The sequence below is a fragment of the Protopterus annectens genome, chromosome 7.part0, assembly GCF_019279795.1.
Source record: "Protopterus annectens isolate FY-2018-M chromosome 7.part0, PAN1.0, whole genome shotgun sequence".
Lineage (NCBI taxonomy): Eukaryota > Metazoa > Chordata > Ceratodontiformes > Protopteridae > Protopterus > Protopterus annectens.
This window is the reverse complement of record NC_056739.1, coordinates 1,858,310,145-1,858,326,496: the sequence shown is the minus strand read 5'-3', so window position 1 is coordinate 1,858,326,496 and position 16,352 is coordinate 1,858,310,145. Positions and strand designations below refer to the sequence as shown.

Genomic DNA, 16,352 nt, shown 5'->3' with positions numbered 1-16,352 from the left:
CAATTGTAAGGAATTCAAAAAATGTGTGTTTTTTGTAATAGATAGAGTAATGCTAGAGCAGGGAGGTGATATAGGAAACAGGGTAGCGTTATTAGAAACTATGTGGCAGTTTAGGTTAAATGCCACTAGATACCCTGGTATTAATGACTACATTTCAATAAAACCTGTTTTGAAATTCAAGGCCAGTACTATATAATTACTTTGAGAAAAATCATTTTTATAAGGTATTGTTGCTTGTATTTTATACACATATATGTACACTTTAAAATTCTCATAACTAATTCACTTGTCTATTAGAAATAAATGAGTTTTAGAAATATATTTTTCTTTTTTCATTTTTTTATTTTTACTTTTGGGATTGTGCAATATTGATTAATTAATTGACTAATGGGAGTAGTAATTGTTTTATTGGTCTATGTGATGATGTCATCATGTTCAAAGAGTATAAAATGTGTATGTTTTTTGCAAAACACTGACTCTGAGGAAGCCAATTTTGGTGAAAGCGCTTAGTCGGTGGAATAAAGGAATTTCTTCCAAGGCTTGGTTTTGTGGCTGGTGTTTCTGAGGCAGTGATCGTGTTGTGTTGTCACTTCAATCTTTATAAACATAAGCATCTTTCACTCAAGGAACTTAGAGAAGCTTTGCCACTCTCTAAAGCGTATATTATTATCTTGAGACAGCTTCGGGATCTCACTGCATTCTTTCTTTTCAAATTTCAAAGTTCAGAAACAGAGATTGACACAGTTGCTCAGCTTATAAATAGTCTTGGTTCCAATAAACATATGCTTTCTATAGCATACAAATCCTTCTCTTCTTACTTATATAAAGGGGAGATTATTTTTGCTGATTACTGGAATAAGCTAGGTTTGAATATATCTACACAACAAAAACTGTGGTCGATTAAACTCACACATAAGTATTCTCCCTTTAAGAAATTTACCTTCACTCAATTTATGATTATAAAACAATTTATACATAACTCCAATTCATCTTAATAAATTTAACTCATCTATATCTATCTCATGTCCATGCTGCTCATATCCCCAAGCTGACATTATTCACATTTTGTGGTTTTGCAAGTATGCTCACAACCTATGGTGTTCGCTTAGGATAAGATTAAGTAAAATGGGATACCATAAGTCAATGTTATCTTGGGAAATGGCACTCCTCCATATCACCAATATTAACATGACACCTCTCAGACTCAGAGTGCTTATCACCATCTGTCTACTAATTAAGTTTTATATTACCAAACATTGGGTGGATCGTACCAAATTATCTTGGAGTGAATTCACTGCCATGGCAATTAAATATATAACCTCTCAGAAAATGATAATTGTTAACCCACGCAAAAGGGTGGAAAACTAGAAACTCTGGGATTTTATTTTCCAATTACTAACGGAGGTTTAGTTTTGTTTGAGGTTTTTGGTATGATCTCCTGAGTCCCATTATCCTTGGCTTGATACTTTGAGTTTGGTTTGAGAACTCCTAGAGTGATGGGCACATGGGCTATTGGTTAGTAAGCTAGATACGGGCACTATGTATATAGTTCTTCGTGTTAGTTGATTTTTTTTTTTTGTATTTGTATTGTTGTATAAATTGAAATAAAGAATTTGAAAGAAAAAAAAAAAAAAGAGCTTAGGAGAGTTGGCTGTGGTGATGACTGTAGAGTCATCTGTGTATTGCACTAAAGATGACTGAGAACAGGAGATATAGAGCTGATTAGTAAAGATATTAAAAAGTAAAGGCCCTAGGACAGACCCGAGGTACACCCATTTTTACAAGGAGAGGTGGGGAGAGTGCAGAGTGCCATCTCACTGATTAAGATCTATCAGTGAGGTAGCTGAAGAACCATGCAACAGTATCAGAGGTGAAGTTGAGATTATGCAGTTTGTGCAGCAGAAGAGTGTGTGAGACAGTGTCGAAAGCTTTTGAGAGGTCCAAGAATAGGCAAGAAATATGTTTATGGTCATCCATTGACGATTGGATGGAGAAAGGAAATTCACCCCAGGGATCACGTCAGTCACCCTGCTAGACAGGGGTCCAGGGAAGTAAATAGTGTGGGAAGAAATAGCCAGGGAATTGTTATGGCTAGGCTTGTATAGGCCCTAGGGCTGATTAGTAGACTATGAACCTATAGAAACAGTGTTGAGGAAGGATAATAAGAGTTGTAGTGGTGCTACGTTTGGGTCTGAAGCCATGTAGCTATTAGGTACAGGTTTGAGGGAGAATGTATTTGAGGAGATAGTATTAGGAGAAGGTTCAAAAAAGTTGGAGATGGTAGTAGTAGAAGAGTTTGCGTTAGGGTTCAGTAGCTTAGATACTTAATCGATAAAACACATATTGAAGATAGTGGCAGTGTCTTGTCTGGGCATGGACTGGGGGAGCCGAGATTACCAGGATGTAATATTTGGTTAATAGAGTTCCAGATTTTTTTAGGATTAGATTTTAGGCCTGTGGCAGGTTTGTTATAGAAGTCCTTTTTATCTTTGTTTGTGTGGTTTTTTTTATCTTTATGTGTTTTTTTTTTTTTAATCAGATTTCTGAGTTCTTTACAATTTTGCAAGTCTGCAGGTAGCTTAGTTTGTGACCACTTTTTTTCCATAATTTGTCTCTAGTTATCATAAGGGTATGATTGGCTTTTGAAAGCCATGGAGGTATGGTGGACTTCCTTCGGACTTTGCGAGGGGGGAGCAAGTGAGTCTAAGATGCTAAGGAAGGTGGAGTTGAAAGTTAGAACTGCTTCTTCTAGTAGGAGTAGGGTAAGGAATTTCCAGTTTACTTTAGAGAGGAGGGCATTGAAGGTTTCTGGATGGAAGTTAGAGAGTTTGCGACAAGTAATAAATCTAGGAGGTTTTGAGAAGTGGGGAGAGAACCTAAGCACTTTTATAGGGGAGTGATTGCTCAGGGTGTTTGGTAGCGTTTCAGGGTTATGATATTTGGAAGGATTAGATACAAGTACCCAGTCAATAAGAGTACTAGAGAGTTGTTTTTATGCGTAGGTTGGGAGATTCGCTGTGTAAAGCCATATCAATTAATAAGAGTGTTAGAGTTTGGATTACTGAGAGTTAACCAGTTAATGTTGACATCCCCAAGGACAATTTCATTGGGTCGTGTTGAGAAAAGTATGAAAGAATATTTTCAAGCAGAGGAATATTGTCTCCTGGAGGAATATAGATGGCTGCTACTGTGATAGTGGTGTGGTCAATTATTTTATGGTTAGCTGTTAGTAGTACAGCAGGAGGAAAAGATGGGATAGGTTTCAGAATACTTGTAATGGAGAGGTGGTTGGAGTAGAGGATGGCAACGCAACCCCCTTTTTTGTTTTGGCGATCTATGCGGAGTATATTATAACCGGGGGGAGAATGTCTTTATTAGAGGTTTGGGGTTTTAGCCAATTCTCTGTTAGGATGATGACATCAGGGATGTGGAAGGCTATCCAGGCATGGATTTCCCTAAGTTTGTTTAGAATACTACGGGTGTTCATTGAGTAAAAGAAAATATGTTTGTTTGGAGAGGATGACTTTATTAAGTAGGGAGAGGTAAAGTTATGCATGGTGGGGTGATGGATGGGCCCAGGATTTGGATGCATGTCTCCTGATAGAAACAGGGCTACATGAAGGTGGTAAGTGGGTTGTAAGCCAAATACTTAGTCTTGGTTTTAGATGCTAGAGAGTGATGGGAAGGAAATTTGATTTTAGGGAGAGGGATGTTCATGGAAAAGATAGAGGAGGAGATTGTAATGGAGTACAGCAGAGATGAGAAACAGTTAGTATAGGGATTAGTGGAATCTCTATGGACAGCTGGTAATGGAGTAGTATAAGATGTAAGAATGAGAAGGAGAAGTACTGGAGGTGAGAGTTAAATACAGACGGTTGCAACAGCCATGACCTAAGATGGAGAAGTAGGATTGGGATGGAGTGAGGAGTGGGTAAGGGACTAGGAAAGGTAAGCTGTTGGACCTGTTAGAAAGTTGAAGTAAAATTTAAGGGAAACAACCTGTAGGGGGAGTAGGAGAGATGTAGGAAGAAGGAGGATTTGCAGCAGACTAACTATGATGTTATAAGTAGGGGAGGATAAGGTGTTTAGAATGTTTCAGCAGACAGGAAGGGGTGGGATTGGGGGGGGGGGATTAGGTGGTTTGGTATAAAGGAAATGATATGGGGGTGGGAGGGGAGCAAAGTGAGCCCGAGCATAGCGAGATGGGCCAGGAAACAGCAGTCACCACAAGAAACAATCAGCAGGCCAGAAGGGAAACAGTAAGAAGCACACAGTGAGAGTCAGCAGGTAAGCAGAAGAGGTGGGGAGGTGTAGACAGAGAAGGAAGATTGCAAGGTATCAGATATTTGCAGTAAGATAAAAACAGTTAAAAGGAAGCCACAAACAGAAAAAAAGCTAACTAAGGAGAGTTTATACTGGGTAGTGACTAACTTATAGATGGCAAAGAGAGACAGAGGCAAGGTTTCTAAACTGGTGAGTATGGGGTATTGGTCTCAGTGGTATGCAGGTATCCTGTACAGTAGACAAAGTAAGACTAATTTGTGGTATGAGCTTAGACCATACTTTTAGTGTAAACTTAAGCAGGCATGTAGCAGAGCCTGAGGCTCTAACCAAAACTGTCCCTACAGCCAAAGGGCAAATGGCATCCTACAGAAGAGGCTGATGGCAACAGCTCATGAAAATATTCATGCTATTATAGAATCCAAATAAGACTGGAACAGAAGTCAGCAAGTTAAACAGTCAAGTGTTTCAGATGTAATGTGGCAAAACAGCAGCCTCTCTATCACACCTGTCCAAAGCTCTTGTCTCCCTTTCCATCTGCAAGGCACCAAATATTTGATTCTTGGGCCCTATGCTGGACTAAAGGTCAGTACTGGAATACTTAGGGAGATGAATTTTCACTCTCTGACAATAGTGGAGATGAATTTTCACTCTCTGACAATAGTCTTTAAAAGAGACGGGTATTTTTTTTCAGAGCCAAAGAAGCAGAATTTCATAGGAGGTTAGGAGGAATTAGCAGGGACTACTTTTTCCCAAAGGAGATGAGGCATTTTTTGCATTGGGCTTTAGTCTGTGATTTACGGCACCAGTCATTTATTTGAGACAGCTCTTTTTGTAATATGTTTACATTGCTGGGGAGCTCAACTTGAGCTAATGGCTTAAGGGCCTTTACAAGCCGTGTAAAGGCCCATGTACCCTAATTGACCATAGTTAAGATGGTCGTTGTTAGCAGAGTGGTTCTATGATCAGCACCGACTACCCTAGTCCCTGAGGGACAGAGATGCCATCCCTGGGGTGAATTTTCTGTCACTCATTCAATTGTTAAAGTTGTGCTTAAATAGGATCATTGAGGAGCTCTGCTTCACGTGAAGTGGGAGCTTATTCCAGAGGAGTGGCAATCTCTGTCATATATGTCTCTCAAAGTTCTGTTAATGACATAGGCTAGGTTGAGATCACAGAGAGAGAGAGTGACTTTTTCCATTTGATTATGGGTGTGCAGCATTCCCAGTAAGGCATAGTCAGAGACTGCTCTGTAGGCCAGGCACTGGTCAGCTCTCAGCAGCCCGTATATGATGCACAGTACAGTGACAAGGCTTTCAGTCTTTTCATACAAGTCACGTTTTTGGGGGCCTTGGATTCTGTTGGTTAGAAACCTCTGTGGTCTCTCAAGTTACTGCAGGTATCTGGCGAGATACATACAGAAGTGAGCATTGGACACTCTTAGTGGTTTGAGAAGGGCCGAGTATGGCAAGTTGTAACCTCCTTAGTCTTGGATGTGATGCCTTATTTATGAGATGCACAGTGCAGAAGGCTTTCCTTACCACTATGGACACATGGTGATCGAAGTTCAGATTGCTATCAACCTGTGATGATCCCAAGTCTTGGACCACTTGGTTTCAAGTTAGAGGGCTACTACCTATATCATAATTAGCAGGGACTACTTTTTCCCAAAGGAGATAAGGCATTTTTTTGCATTGGGCTTTAGTCTGTGATTTTTGGCACCAGTCATTTATTTGAGACAGCTCTTTTTGCAACATGTTTACATTGCTGGGGAACACCCAGTTTGCAGTCACCTGCATACCTGGTAAGCCACAGGCCATCTATATTCAACTGGACCTCAAAGAAATATATTCCAAACAGAAGGCCCAGCACATGTGGTACCCAACTGACAGCGTGCATTTTGTTGGTGAGTCAGATGGCTACTCATCTAGTGATGTATGGGTTAAGGAAGAGTTTCTCAATGATCCCAGAGTAGTCCACCAGTTTTAAATAAGCAATATCTACCCCTGATGAAACCAAACTGGGTCGGGTCAAGCATTTGAAGGTCACCTGTGTCCTTTTTAAGGTCTCTCCTTTTTTAATTTCTCCAAATCTTTTGGGTTTCTAATACCATGACGGGAATTCTCCATTCCCAAATCACAGTTTAATTAAAGTTCATGAAATTAGCATTGTTTCACTCAGATTTCAGCCAAAAGTGCTCTTTGAAGCACCCGCAATGTGCCCGGTAATGACTCCTTCTGCGATTCGTACAGAGTTACATGTATTGATAGCGTGTTTAAATAGGATTGTAGACTCTTTTATATACTATCTGGGTATCTTTCTTCCACACTGCTCTCGTTTCTGCTTGCAAATCCTAATAATTATGACCGTGTCTCTCTGTACACAGGACACTGTAGTCACTGGGTGTAGAGATTTCAATGATCAATGCTACTTTTGTCTTCCCTTTCCTGGACCACTATAACCAGCTTTCTAGCATCTATCTTTTGAACTGTTGGTAATGGGTGATCCCATGTGATGTAGACCATCATTTTCTATGATGCTTTGTGGTTCATTTCAGCCACTTCAATACTATAATGTTTGCACAATTCCCAGTGCAACAGTCTTGCCACATTATTATGCCTTTCAGAATACAGTTCATTAGTATGTCGCCACCAGCAACGAGGTATGCAACTGCTTCTAATTCTGTTTTACAAAACCTACATTTGTCCGTTTCTCCCACATGTGCAACAGACTTTGTAAACCATCGTGTATATAACTCACTACCTTGGGCTGCCAGTGTTAACCTTTCAATGCTTGGTTTGAATTCACCTCTCCTTACCATTCCTGCATATGTTCCTGATCAACATGAGGTTCTTCCAGTAGTTTTCTATACTTGCAACTATATTTATGAAGTTTTCTACATTTCTTGTCTTTTCATCTGGTCCTTCTTTTTTTGTTTTTTTGGCACATTCAGTCAATGCCTGATTTTTCTTTTAACTACTTCTGGTTCGATTTCCATTCTTGCTTGATGTCAATATGCTTCTGCTAGATTAAGCAGAGAAGTCATCTTAGATTTACTATCCTCATGTTTTACTTTCACTACGTTTGGGTCTTGTGAGATCAGCAGATATAAGTGTGAAGTCCCACACTTGTAGATCTATACATGTAATCAGTTTCAAGGAGGGCCATCCCTCCTTCGGAGAGGGGAATATATAATCTTGGTATCCACTTACTTTTATAGATCATTTGGTGAGCATGAAACATAGTTCATGTTTTAATATCCGATTGGCCCCAAAACATGTTGGACAGATTAATCACTCCAAAACTGTAAGTTAGGACAGGAAGAGAAAACTGGTTTATAGCTTGGATTTTTTTCCTAGACGTCAATGCTGTTTTCAGGATTAATTTAAGTCTTCTGAAGTATTCCTTACTAAGTTTCATTTGCATTTGTTCATGTTTTATTGCTGATCCTTCATCAGTTCCCAAGTATTTATACACTTCCTTTTCCTCAAATTTTTATATCACATTCTTTTCCCAACCTGATGTTTTCCTGGTGCTGCAGTTCTCCCTGCTTTAAAAGGTGACTTTTGCACACAAAGACCAAATGACATTCTTATTGCAGTTATACTTTTAGTTCCTCATCTGAGCTATACAATTTCAGATCGACGACAAAGAGAGGATGAGAAGTCTTCAGACTGTTGTTTTCTATGAGCCAAATTATAGCCATGGCCTAAGCTGTTAAGTAGACAGAGTAATGGGTTAAGGGCAAGGCAAAATAGCAACAGTGACAGTCACCCTGGAATATCTGACTTTGAATTTTTATCCCTGGGATAATAATTTGTCCTTTATCATGGCTTAATTGCAAAGTGGTCTGCCACAGTCCCGTGTATAGTTTCTATGTCGTCAGAAGGCAAATTATTGGTCAAGTTAGGTACTACATCTGGGCGTGGGGTTTTCCAATTAGAGGCTTTTCTTAACTTTGTTTACAATCTCTTTGGCTGTTACTTCATCCCATTTCATATTCTGTACCTTTAAAGTTCTTATTCTTTCTTTTAACTTCTTTTATCCATTTAGCATATTTGTTATGTTCGACAGGATTTTCATAGATACTTCTCCAAAATGCATCCATTTCTTTTTAGTTTTTTGTTAAGGTCCATGATAATTCTTTCCATGGCCTTGTAGATAAGGTCGGTTAGGCTTATGGGTCGACAGCTTCCTGGGTCAGCTGATGAACCCCTTTGTGCAAGGGGATTACTGTTGCTGTTCTCCACTCTGCCAGAACAAAGCCAGTGCCCAGACTATGGTTAAAGAGAGAGTGCCAAGTGGATCCACTAGGTCTTGTTTTAGACTGTTATCTTGAGTCCTGACTCCAACAGAATCCAGAGAAGAAAAGGATAAGCATGACCGCTTCTACCACACCTACTATCTGTAAAAAATAAAAAAGTAAGCTCAAACACAGGTAACACTGTGATAACCTCAGTACAGGGCAATGGGGAAGTGGGAACATATGCTGAGCAGGTTTCAACTGAAATGTCAGACTACTGAAAGACACCTGCATACTGAAAATCCCAAAAGCATTAAGCATGCAACCAATTGCACAACCTGACAGAATGCCATGATCTGAAGCAAATATTCTTCCACAATTCTAAAATGTCAAGAAATACTACAGAGCACAAGTAAACTTATTAAACTTGCATTGTTCTCGCATTTAAAACCCTAGTGCAGTTACATGTGAAGTTTTCCAATAATCACGTAACATCAATTTATGACAGGTGCTGGCAACCCATGTTTAAACGACAGCAATACTGTACCTGTTCAAAATGTCACTGACAATAAGGAAAAAGGGAAAAGACAGGTATTTTCATTGTAATTTCTGGCAGTTTATTGTCACTACTCCATAAATTACAAGCACACAAAACGTATTTTTGCCAAAAAAAAACTATGGCATACATAAAATGGTGTATGTACTCACTTCCTTTTGTGCCACTTTAAAAGGGACAGCCTTTTCCATGTGCTCTTTTCGAATCCCACTCCAACGAGTTCTGTAATCCGTGATAGGTAGCGTGGGTTTAACATACTTATCATACACAACATCCCCACTGTGGTTCACAATGCTGCATCGAGCCAGCTCATTCACCTTTCCACCAGGCCCCGTTCCTACCATTTCACAGTCTAGTGCCACATACTTGGTTGGAACAGTTAGCGAACATACACCAACATTACTGGGTACAGGACTGCTAAGTGGACAACAATCACAACTATGACAAAACTTTAAATGTGAACACTGTGGATTAACTGCTGGTACAACAGTATAGGGAGCAGATAATGAGGTCAGGGTTGTTTCAGTGTCACAAGCACACTTCTCCAAAACAGAATTTTGTACGACAGCCATTAACTGTGTGTTACTGCCAGCCTTCTGTCCCAGGATGCCTGATGCGTTACAAAATTGTAACTTGGAAGAACTTTCATTTTTTTTGTGCTCTCCTTTTTTAACCAAATTCTTTTTCTCTAAGAAGGCTAACCGCTCCTGCACACGCTTATGTTGCCGACTTGTCTTTTTTACACGTTTAAGGTGCTGGCCTTCAGTGGAGGTCTTAGAAGATGAAAATGGAAAAAATACAGAGCTGCAGCACGAAGAAAAGAGACTGGAAAGGGCAACTTCTGCTCTTTCAGGGTTAGTCGAGTTTTTCATCTTGATTCTATGAGATAGTGTGGTGGTACGAAAAAGCAGTAGTTGCCATAAAAACGTACCGAACCTGGAAACAAAAAGGTTTAAAAAAGAAAAAAAATGTAGAATGATGAATATCCTGAAAGTGCAATACAAACAAAAACACTATTTAACAGCAACTTCATAATTATACAGTTAGACTTTTTTTTCCTGCTACATTAAATGCAGTTAACACAATATGCAATGGTCTTGATGGTGGGGTTAATTGGTGAACATTTAAAATCTTAAACTTCTGGAGAAAGGGGTAAATTTCCTAATAAAAAACATGCCCACAGTCTCTCATACTTTTTGGATCATTTAGTAAATGTATTAAGATCACTTATTTGTGGCTTATCTAACAATCAAATAACTGTTCTGCATTTTTTGCCAGGTACATATGATACTGGTACACTTCCTTAATGCTCTTGGTTGCTTTTCCTAATGAGTGTACAGTATTGCCACCTAACAGATATCATGCCTCCCAACACAAATACAGTACCCATTAATCATTCAACTACCCTATACAATTACTGGCGCACAGCATGAAACACTCCACCTTATCCTGTTAAAGACAAGGCTCCCAAAAATGCACTAAAAAAGCAAATAACAGGAAAGCAAAACTACTGTCTGTATGCAGATTTTCATGTAAAATTATGACTCACTCATCATTACGTAAATGTTTAATTAAAATTCTTAAAATTGTTAATGTGCTTTCTGGGATTTATGACTGCAAAGGGACATGAATGATAACTGGCTTGCAGCTCAGTGATGAGAACCACAATTATAACTGCTCACCTGAAACATATTCAGGTAAAAAGAACTGTTACGATTCAGTATTCTACAAATAAAATCAGTAACATAGTCCTTTCACCATCCAGAACTGAAAACCCCTGGCTGTCATACAGAATTTCTTGTGGAATAATCTTATGAACAATTTTTATAAATAGGTACATGGTCTGTTACTTTTTCCTAATCAACATGTAAGCACCATTTTTTGAGAGTACCATGGTCCTTTAATTCTCGGGATCCACCATTTCTACAAGCAGGCTAAATGGATGAGAACTGTGTGACACTGATGCTCCCAAAGATTTCACACTTTACAGAACTATTCAGTTTTGGGAAAAAAAATTACTTGCATCAGCTCCCACAGTCTAGAATGAGAAAGCCCTGACTGTGCCACAAATGAATCAAGCAGAGGTCGATTAGCTTTGATCCCTCACAGGGCTGGAAGAGGACAGAAGATGAGTCCATTCTGGAAGGAGGAGGCCCAAGCACAGTCAACCCCACACTGCCACAGTCTCACATTAAAAGTAGTGACAACAGAAGTGCTCAGCCCTGAGGGTGAGTATTATGCTCACCATGCCAACATCTGGTTAGCGCCTCCAAAGGCACTGTGGGTCTCACCAATGATGTGGTTTGTATATGTTTCCACCCAGAGAGATGCTTAGCAAGGATGCCAATGAATCCATAAAGCACGTGTATGGTTGCCTGAAAGACACACCCTCTTAAAAGCCCTCACCATAATCCAAGCTTATTTTCCTTGGTAAGGGACATATTGGCCATCTCTCACTGGGTGAGGCCTGATGGTCAACAGGCACGTAGGGAGTGTTCAATTGCCAGCTGACAGACTAGCCTGTAGTGAAAGTCTGTGCACCGAGTAAAATTCTCTTTCCAATTTATCTTTTAAACAAAAATGGGTACCGTCTGCACATGAATTGCTTTTATTGCTAGGCTAAAACAGATTTTTTTCATTTATACACAGCAATTCTGAATGGATTACTATTACCAACTGTGTTATGCTATGCTGATTTTTACAACTGCAAATGCCCTATATAAAACTAACATGTTTCTTCTCTAAACTACTGGTGTAATAAACATTTAAATTGTCTACATCACAGGGCTTTCCTGTCCCAGGGACCTCAAGATTTCCCACTGTCCATTTAAATGCCTCTCAAAACATCACTTTTTTGTAGAATGTCCCCGATTTTGCTTCACTTTTTTTAACTTTCTGGAAAATCGATGTCGGAGTTTAATTTGTTCAGAAAATCCTTGTTCATTGCGTTTTATAACTTTTTAAACAAAATTCTACAAACTTTTAAAAACACATCAAAGTTAATATTTTGTCCCACATTGTCACAATCCTTGTTTGTGAAGCATTTACCTTATGTAGACATTTATGGAATCCATGAAGACCAGAACTGCTCCCCATTGTGTCTTCAGTTCAGTATCTGCAGCTCAAACAGCTTGTCCATTCATCACATGTACAAACCATTCTGTGAAGTTTAAACTAGTTCATTCACACAAAAATAGCACAAGACACTAGAAAACCCTTCTAAGCAAAGTAATTCTACCTCCTTCAAAACTGTTTTAAAAGCTACCTACCAGATGGAATGGATATGCCTTTGCAATAACCCAATATAATCATATATTCCTATCTTCCAATCCTACCTTGTATTTCTCTTCCTACCCACTATTATCTTTACCTTCATAGGTTCAAACTAGGCTATCTGCCCTAGGGCATTTATAAGCCTAGCCAGAATGTGTTTGGCTTTCGCCACCCATTTTAAATTTATTTTGCTATGCCCTTTTTCGAGGTTAGTATACTGTGCCTCTGTCTAACAGTGACACAGAAGTGATACCCGGGGTAAACCTACGATCTCCCATCCACTCATCAAGATTCCTCTTGAAGAGAGTCAATGAGGGACTCTGCCTAACATGGACTGGGATTTTATTCCAGAGTGAAGGGAGCCTCTGGGTTATGAATCTGTCCCTCCAGCATGTCCTATTTATTTCAGTGCTGAGGTTCAAGTCTCTCGAGCGCGTAGCTCGATGGGATTTGGATTTTCTGAGATGCAGCATGTCCATTAATTCCGGGTTGGACATGGCTTTATATGTCAGGCACAGATCGCCTCTGAACAGGCGGTATGCCACTGAGTAGAGCTGGAGTTTCTTTAACCGGGCAGCATATGGCATCTGTTTGAGCCCTTTGATCCTCTTGGTGAGGTACTTTTGGGGTCTTTCCAGTTGCTGCAGGTGTCTGGTAAGGTACATCCCAAAAGGGGCATTGTACTCAATTATGGGCCTGATGAGGGATGAGTAAAGAGGCACAATGATGTCCCCTGATCTAGATGTGAATCCCTTCATGATTAGGTGGGCTATATAAAATGTTTTTCTAACCACTTTGGCCACGTGGTTGTCAAATGATTGATTGCTATCAACTTGGGTCCCCAGGTCCCTAATTACTTCTTCTGTACTTAATGGATTACCACCTATGTGGTAATTTGTGGGCACTTTGTTTTTGCCAAAGGGGATGACTGCCAATATTCCTCTCAGTCACTCACTTAATTATCTACTACAGTCTTCCATTTAAAATCTACTTACTATGAATGTATATACTCCTCATAACTTTAGACTATTTCTCTGCCTATCCCTCACACTTAAGCCTTTTTCTTCAAGTATCTTCATATCTCATACTGTTGGCATTTCCATCTCTTTTCTGACTCATGTTCATTCATACCATTTCTGCATAACAAATAAAATGATGTATAATATTGTACAGTTTTTAGATTTATGCTTGAGAATTTCCTTCTCTGTATACTTTGGTTACATTTTGTGGAGCTTTTCTCCTCGGGTCTCTGCTGAAAAGGGGTCTCTACCCAGCGGACTAACCTGGTTAACAAGTCAAATAAATAACTACATTCCACTATAACACAATTAGTTCTAAGCCACCAACAATGCCATGGGGACTAGGAATCAAACTCTTCTCAAACAAAATGCACCATTACACTAACGATATTCCTCAGTATTAAATGTTATCAATAACGTGAGAACAGGTGCATGGCAGTTCGTCAATGGTGACTCACTCAAAGACAAACAGAGCTGTGACCATTGCTGAAACAACCTCTTGTTCACATACCACTCAACTCTGTAAAGTGATCATCCTTTGCATAACCTGTGCAATAAACTACAAGCAACACAGCTACTCATCAAAACAAGAATAGAAGCATGATCCCCAAACACATTAATTCACTTACAGAAAACCAAACCTCTGCACTTCCTGTTAATCACACTCAGTTTAGAGACAACTGCATCTTGTGGAGATTCCCCAAGATCATCTTCAGGAGAGAAGATCCTCTGTAGAGAGAGTGAAAATGTTATTGCTTATCTGCTTCTTCTCTCAACAAGCGGTTAGTCAATCCATTCTTCTACCTCAGTCAATTACACTGCTCTCCAGTGAGGTTTTGCAAAGCAGCCTATAACAATTAGTTGTATATATTGTTCCAGCAAGTTACTCTTCTCTCATATCCGTATAAGGTGTTTTTCTTGCCTTTTTTTTGCAACTATGTGCAAAGCTCTTAAGTGCATCTCATTTAGGATGAAAGGATCATAACACATTTTAATGCATAACCATAGTAAATACTGAATCAAATTAACTAAAAGAACTGTTTCAAAGTATGAATTAACACTGCTTAACACGCTGAGTATCAAAGTTGTCAGCAAGTCTTCCACATCATTAGAGGCAGTGATCCATACTTTACTTGCAAATGGCTGTAGAACTAGGACTATATGAACAAATTTGCACTAAACATAATGTTAAAAAAATTTCAGAATAAGCAAATTAAAAGTACCCTCACATCCTTTTACTTATTTAATCAGTACACTATAAATGACAATCCAAATACATGAAACCAGAGTTTCTACGTCTGTGATTTCAGGCTCCCACCCACACCAATAAGATATACCTGCCCGGGCATGTCTACTTCAGCCAGGTGTATACCTCTCAACTGTACAGACTTTCGCAGAATGTCCAGATTTTTGGCTCCTATGTTTGGTCGGTTTCTCATAAAATTGTGGTTTTCTGACAAATTGTTATGTCTTTGCCCAGATTTATTGCTCTTAGAGGTTGACAAGTATGGTATATAAATACACATGTACTACTTTAATGCAACCTTGCTATGCCTGTGTAGAAACTGTAATGTGAAATAACATTACTAACTCAATATGCCCGATTGCTCCAGCCTGCTGTTGTTCGGAATTAAGAAAACAGACAAAGTGCTTTAACACGTGTATATTGCTAGCATTTCATATTATTTATTTATTTTCTATATTGGTCTCGTCAAAATGAATTGACTGAGTAAAGACATGTGTTTTACAGCTCTAACCTAAGGCTAGTGAACGCAATCATACACCCGACAACCGTAACTCCTAAAACCGTGGCAAGCAGATTAAAATTTTAAAATTTACGTCACGATTACATAACCTCGCCCCTCTCCTTCTCCCACCCACATAAAAAAGTTCACTAACCCGAAATTCTCTGGCCAAAACTTAAAACCGATAACAAATGGGACATCCTTAGTCAACATACCTTCCAAAACAGAAACTTCTATGGTAAATGTTTTACATTACACTACTGGTTTCCGCCACGCTTTCCAATGAAATATGATTAAAATCAGAAGAATCCACTTTTACAATAACTGTATTAGAAAAAAAGTCAAATCGTTACATTGTCTACAAAACGTAATCACAATTTTAGAATAAGTGTTGAATATTTTACATAAACATATATTTTTATACAAATACAAACCCAAAGGATATCTTACTTTTTCCCACACCGCCTCCACGTGGATATACTGTCAGAATGAACATGCCTGAACACATTCCGCCGGGGTGGTTGATCATTGGTCTCAGGACCTACTCCCATACCCGTGCTTACAATGACGTCCGGCGTCTCGATTGGACCAGAATGCAAGCTGTAAAAGCAGAAACGTGGGAACTTCTGACGTACTGATATCGACATTCAAGCTGGAGTGGCGTGGGTTATTACTGTAGTTCAGTAGTGTGTGACGTCCGCTGTTAGGTCGTGTGCAAAATGGCATATACTAAACTAACAGGGCTGTAAGTGAAGGGTAGCCTATGTGCAGTTTGATGTCAGAAGGAATAAAACCTTGCTGTGATGAGACTTCCTATGCCAAACTTTCCCTTCCAGATTTTGTGAAGGAAGGTATTAGATATAAACTGTCTTCATTCCCAGTCATTTAGGGTTATGACCTTGTCAGAGGCCCAAACTGGGGCTTTTTTAAGGAAAGGTGTATTTTGTAGGACAATTTAATGTATTAGTGTAGTACTTATCAGGCCTTTTTTGCGCGATTGTGGGCGTGGTTTTACTGAGTGACAGGTGAGAAGGCCGTGCTATCGTAAGAAAAACATGCATGATTGACAGTCATGTAGATTTAAATGTGATATCATGATGCATACAGTAAGAAATATGCAATAATATGTAAAAATAAATGGGGAAAAGTGGGCTGATGATGGTTTTCTCTTTGCAATGAAACTTGATAGTAGTTGCCAGTAGAGACCTGGCTCAAACAGTGACATGTTTTGAGTA

At 39.2% G+C, this 16,352-nt stretch overlaps 1 protein-coding gene across 3 annotated transcripts in view; it reads right to left on the bottom strand.

Annotated features, from left to right (window-relative positions):
• The window catches only part of LOC122807254 (apoptosis-enhancing nuclease-like), a 46,136-nt gene extending 30,397 nt beyond the window's left edge, over positions 1-15,739 (bottom strand). Inside the window, exons 1-2 of one of the 3 annotated variants that reach the window (XM_044078346.1) lie at positions 15,568-15,739; positions 9,233-10,016 (exon numbers count right to left, since the gene is read on the bottom strand). In XM_044078346.1, coding sequence (XP_043934281.1) covers positions 9,233-10,016; positions 15,568-15,668 — 885 coding nt within the window. In that variant the 5' untranslated portion in view covers positions 15,669-15,739. Of the gene's footprint in view, positions 1-9,232; positions 10,017-14,001; positions 14,106-15,332; positions 15,352-15,567 lie in introns of those variants that run through there. The other 2 variants (XM_044078348.1, XM_044078347.1) reach the window with 2 other exon arrangements.
• Between the last annotated feature and the right edge of the window lie 613 nt (positions 15,740-16,352).